The 6000-nt window shown below is 43.4% G+C and overlaps 1 protein-coding gene across 1 annotated transcript in view; it reads left to right on the top strand.

Moving 5' to 3' along the window:
• Window positions 1–6000, top strand: part of FAM178B (family with sequence similarity 178 member B) — a 170634-nt gene that overhangs the window by 13434 nt on the left and 151200 nt on the right. Inside the window, exon 4 of the mRNA XM_007959527.1 lies at window positions 3716–3868. Coding sequence (XP_007957718.1) covers window positions 3716–3868 — 153 coding nt within the window. The remainder of the gene's footprint in view (window positions 1–3715; window positions 3869–6000) is intronic.

Here is a 6000-nt window from a genome sequence, read left to right as displayed (position 1 = left end):
AAAGAACTAACAGATCTGTCCTGGAGGAAGTGAAGCCAGAATGCTCCTTGGAAGTGAGAATGGCCAGGCTTCGTCTCACATACTTTGGTCATGTTGTCAGAAGGACCATTCCCTGGAGAAGGATGTCATGCTTGGTAAGGTGGAGGGTCGACAAAAGAGGGGAAGGCCTTCAATGTGATGGATTGACACAGTGGCTGCGACAGTGAGCTCAAATATAGCAAGGATCATGGAGCTGGCACGGTATCAGATGGTGTTTTGTTCTGCTGTTCATGGGGTTGCTATGAGTTGGAAACAATTCGACGGCACTTAACAACAATAACAACAACAACAACAAAATCCTCCCAACTGGTACCAGTTTTTACTGTGGAGGTCTCTGTGTGAATGTGTTCAGATTCCTGAAGCTGAATAGCCATCCCTAATAGGCATAGAGAATCTACTCACACATTGTCCAGGGTGTGTTGGCCTGGGAATTTCTAATGGGGAGATCCAGGGAAAGGATACTGTGGAAGTCCCACACTGAATTCTGGAAGCGCAGGTACTAGTTTCCTATATTTCTCAAGAATAATCTGCATAGTTGTAGGGGAGCATAAAGACTAAATTTAATCACTGAGCTTAAGGGGTAAAGTCCTCTCAGTAGACAAGAGGGGCATTATATGTAATGAGAGCAGTTTTCTAAGTTGGGACTCAGGAGTTTAATTTCTTGGCTCTCTACACACTGGATAGCATTGAAATTAAATCTTTTTAAAACCTCTATAGTAGGAATAATTATTCTCTTTACTTTTCTACAGTGCACATTTAGGATTAAGGAAGTCAAGGCTTGTATGTTTCAAAATCCGCCACAGAAAGTGAGTTATCAGTGCAATGAGCTTAAGATAGAAGGTGCTTTGGAATCACTGATAATTTTCTGGGCATGTGACATTTTGAAGTGGTAGTTTGAGAAGGCATTTTTGACAACAGAGACTTTTTTCCGTAGCCACTTTGAGGTGGTGGTTTTGATGTAGGATCCTTTTGATGGGTCTGTTAAGCTTGTTGCTTAAAAAAAAAAAAAATCACTCACTAATGTACACAAATACTACCGCCTCTTCCACCTCTCAATGATGCCAGGACGTGCAGTGGGGGCCACGGAAGGGGTATGGGAGTGGGAAGGGGTGAGGCCAAGAGCCCAACTAGTCACCATCTGTCAGACAAGGCACACATGACTGGGAGTCATACGCCTGCCACAGTTGCCCATCTTAGAAAGGACCACTGATCATTTTAAGCAGAGTATCTGCTCATGCTCTAGGAATTTGCTTGTGCCTTAAATGGACAACATCCTAAATTCTCTTTTTTTTAAAATTGAAAGACCTTATGTGTGTGCTGAGGGTGAGGGAGATACTTAAACCACAATATCATCCCTTATCCTCAGTTCTTGGCTGCACAGGAAATCCTCAATTAGATTCATGAGAGTCATCTCCAGACTCTTAATAATGCACATTCATTATATTTAATATCACAAAGTCCCTTTGAAGGATAGCTTTAGGAACAGGGCTAAGGGCCACTTACAGGCAAGCATAGTTCTTACAGACTGTTAGTAATTTGTACAATTTTTTTTTATAAAAGCAACCTGAGAAGCAGTACATATTCAGAAAACTCAAATGGCAAAGAAATTAACAAAACTGACAATTACTTTACCATTTATGTGACGGTTTGCTGAGGCTGCTTCCAAAAGGCTGCTTCCAAAAGGCTGCAGGACCAGAATCTCCTCAGTTTCCAGACATTATTCCCATTAATCATGTCATTTTTTAAATTATTGTGATGAATATATATGTGAGAAAATATTGACCGTTTCAGCGATCTTCACATGTACAGGTCAGTGCCATTAGTCATGTTTATCGTGTTGGTCAGTTATCATCCTTACCCACTCCCAAAATTTCCCATCATTTTTAGAAGCACAGTATCCCCTAAGCATTGAGTCCTCTTTTCCCCTGTCTGTCCTGCCTGGTTTGCCATTTAATCTTAATGATTACCCTGTGGAGTGACTCGGTGCTTTATCTTGATCACTTGGCCAGGAAGTGAGATAGGTTCTGGCTGACTGGCCACTGGGTCACCAGCTCTACAGCTCCATCGCCAGAACTCAAGGTACCAGATCCTAACTAGAGCCCTGAGCGCTGCTCCTCCTCTGTGTTCATCCCGAGACAGTGGGCCCAGCTGGGAACTGGGAATAGACCATCTTCTGGTGCGAGAAGGGGAGCAAGTACCCTTAGCTTGTTTAATATTATTGTTATTGCTGTTAAATGGATGTTCAAAACTCAGCCAAACTCATTGCCATTGAGTTCACTCCAACTCATAGCGACCCCCATTGAGTTTCCAAGACTGTAAATTTTTATGGAAGTAGATTACCACATCTTCCTTCCACCGAATGGCTGGTAGATTTGAACCGCTGACCTTTTGCTTAGCAGCCAAATGCCTTATCCACTCTACCACCAGAGCTCCTTAAATGGATATTGTATTTTACAAAATTAAGCAGAACACACTTGGATGAAGTAAATAGAAACTGTCTGCTTTGCTTCCTCCCTCCCTAGAGGTAACCCTAGATCTAGTTGAGTTTATCTCTTCAGACACACGTGTGGGTGTTGTGTATGCTAAAGTATGTGTGTGCATTTGTGTCTGTGTGTGTGCATACACACACACACATGTGTTTACTAGTCTGTAGTTTGCTGTTTTCACCGAACAGTATACTGTGGTCGGTGTCCATGTCAGGCTTTCATTGTGAAGGGATTTACCTCATTTTTTGGAACCATCTTAACTGCCTCCCTTTTCCTGTCTCCTCTTAAATCAGTCAAGTCCAGACAATTTTTACCCTTCCCAGTATAGTTTGAATATATCCTCTCTTCTTCACCCTGCTCCTTCCTACCAGTGGGCTCAACTCAGATCTGCTGTATCAGATCTCTGAATGGCATGGGGCCTAGGAATCTGCATTTTAGCAAGCTCCCTGGGTGATCCTCATGCTCACTACAGCTTTGAAGACTGGTCGGTCCCTAATCTGGCATTTGAGATGCTCTATGAGCTGGCACGCTCTGCTCCTCAGCCTGGCTCCCACCCTCCCTGGCCTTGCACTTTATGCTCTGGTGGTTCCCAACACATCCTGCCCTTTCATGCTCCCATCCTTCTGCCTTTGCTGCCCCCTTGGACTGTGCCTCCTTCCCCTCCCAGGACGTCTTCGCTGACTCCAGCTGCACTGAGTGCTTCTCCTGAGCCACTGCCACACCATGTAGGCAGCTACATGGATTCACTTACCAGAGGGTATCACAGCGATTTGAGCTTTTAAGGGCAGCCCACACCTGACTCATAATTCAGCACCTGGCAATGGCACATAGTAGACTTAGTTTGAAACAGCCAAGTGGTGGGTCTAGGACTAGGCTCCTGGACTGGTTCTGGGTAGAGGGGTTGGGGTACACTGATGAGTGAGGAGCCTGGGAGAGGTAGAGAGCATCTTAGTCTGGGGTCTGTTGGGCTCTTCCCTGAACAGCAGGTGGCGCTGACCCTCCTGGTCCTCCCTGTACTAGGCCACCGCAGCCTGGCAGGCAACACCAGTCTCTTCTGAAACCCTTTGGCTCTGTGGTGGGAGGGTGTGTAGTGTCCACTGCTCTCTGAAGAGGCAGCCACTGGGGTACCTTCCAAGCTGCAAACTCGGGTGCATTGCTGATGCCGGGTTTCCTGATTGTGGTTTTGCTAGGATGCTGGTGGAGAAGTTCTCTGTGTCGCAGCAGGTCATCCCGCAGGTCCATCCGGGAGAGACTGTGTTTCTGCCCAGGCATCACCCCCAGCCGTGCATCCTGGACTGTTCACACCTAAAGCCTCGTAGCCACCTAGAAGGGCTGTTCCTCAGGTATGTGTGCACATGGGTCCAGTGGTAAGGGTGACCCCACGTAAGGAAATCCATAGCCATGTTTTGGCTAATTTGGGTATGTCAACTTTTAGAAGACAAGATAACCCTACATGTCTACTTACAGTATTTAATTTACTAATTTAGGTGCACATACTTTTTAAAATCCTACATTATACCAAATATTAAATCATTTTTATACATATATATATATTGTTTTGACCTCTTCCACACTTCAGTTTCATGAAGCAGCTTTAGTAAAACTCATCACATATATCTTTGGCATTATGTCTCCATCCACCCTGAAACCATTCCTGGACCATCCAACACAGTTTTCCATAGCACGTTGTCATCTTCACTTCCATCCACTTGTTCAAGACACTTCTAGAGCCTGTGTATAATGCTAATGTTGAAAATTTTGTCCCCAGCACAAGCATACCCTCTGTCAACAGAGCAGCTGCCTTGTGGAAGTAAATTCATGATCATGATCACACAACTGCTGTGTTGCTTGTTAAGGATATCTTTTTTTTAAAAAAAAAAAAAAAACCTCATCACAATAATATTCTACACTTGCAATTGTGAGTTAATGTGTCTAAGAGTAAGAGGGAGAGGATGCCTGCAGGATTCAGAGACATGGCTGCCCAGTGGGAGCTTAGGCAGACCAGTGCTTTGCTGGGACTGGAAGGCCAGGTGAGAGGATAGAGAGGAGACCACACACAAACACACCCCTTGTGAGCACAGAGGGAGGCTGCCTCTGCCATCTCTTCAGGCCTGATTAAGACTTGAGTGCAGGAGCCTTGCTGTCCTTTCTAGCAGTTCAGGGCTTGCTTATGTCTATTTTATTGATTCTGTTGTTGTTGCATGCTTTTGAGCCAATTGCAGCTTATAGTGACCACATGTGATAGAGGAGAACTGCCCAATAGGGTTTTCTAGGCTATAATCGTTACAGAAGCAGATCACCAGGTCTTTGTCCCACAGAGCCAATGGTGGGCAGAACTGCTAACCTTTCAGTTTGCGGCTGAGTGCTTTACTATTGCCATCACAAGGGGTCCTTTTATTAATTCTAAATCCATCTTACTCTGTAATATAAAGATTATAACTCTTGCCATTTTGATGTGCTTCCTTTAAAACTTATTATTATGGAAAACTTCAAACATAAATAAAAGTAGAGAGGATAGTATAATGTACTTCCTTGCACCCATCAGCCTCAACAAATGATCAACTCAAGGCCAGTCTTTTCTCATCTATACTCCCACCTACTGACATCATCTGACCCACCTACCCCACCCCCGGGATTAATTACAAACAAACCTCATACTCACATGATTTAATGATTTATAGTTCATCTCTAAAAGATAACCCTCCATTTTTAGATATAACATCAATGCTTATAGTATAATACCAAACCATACACACTGCCGTGGAGTCAGATCTAACTCACAGTGACCCCTCCTTGTGTTTCTGAAGTGGTATCACTGCAGAAGTAGATTGCCCAACCTTCCTTCGGAGGAGTGGCTGGTGGGTTTGAACCGCCAGCCTTCTGGTTAGCAGTCAAATGCCTTAGGTACTATGCCACCAGAGCTCCTAATAGTATAATAGTAATCCCTGAATATCATTAATATCAGTCAGTGTTCAGGTATCCTCAGTTGTCTTCCTATGTTTTTTTATTGGTGGTTTGAATCAGGATCTAAATTAGGTCCAAATATTGCAGTTACAATGTTAATGCAATATAATGTTAATGATGAAATAACGTTGCATTTCTTCGTTCTTTTTGATGTATATATTAATTCCATCTTTTTCCTATTATAAACAATATGGTGGAGAAAATTCTTAGGAATGAACATTTGTCTGGAGGTCCAGAATATATTCCTAGATGTGAGATTATTGAGTCTAAGATTATGAACATTATAAAGGTTTATATTGCCACATTGATGCATTTGGCATTTGGATTATGGTGTTGGCAAAAAACAGTGATTACACCATGGACTGCCAGAAGAATGAACAAATCTGTCTTGGATGAAGTACAGCCAGAATGTTCCTTTGAAGTGAGGATGGTAAGACTTCATCTCACTTTCTTTGGACATGTTATCAGAAGGATGAGGATATCATGCTTGGTAAAATAGAGGGTCAGCAAA

Source organism: Orycteropus afer, unplaced genomic scaffold (assembly GCF_000298275.1).
Source record: "Orycteropus afer afer isolate SDZICR_OR568_19922 unplaced genomic scaffold, OryAfe1.0 scaffold00017, whole genome shotgun sequence".
Classification (NCBI taxonomy): domain Eukaryota; kingdom Metazoa; phylum Chordata; class Mammalia; order Tubulidentata; family Orycteropodidae; genus Orycteropus; species Orycteropus afer.
Note: the sequence above shows the minus strand (reverse complement) of the source record. Positions and strands in the feature narration are given on the sequence as shown.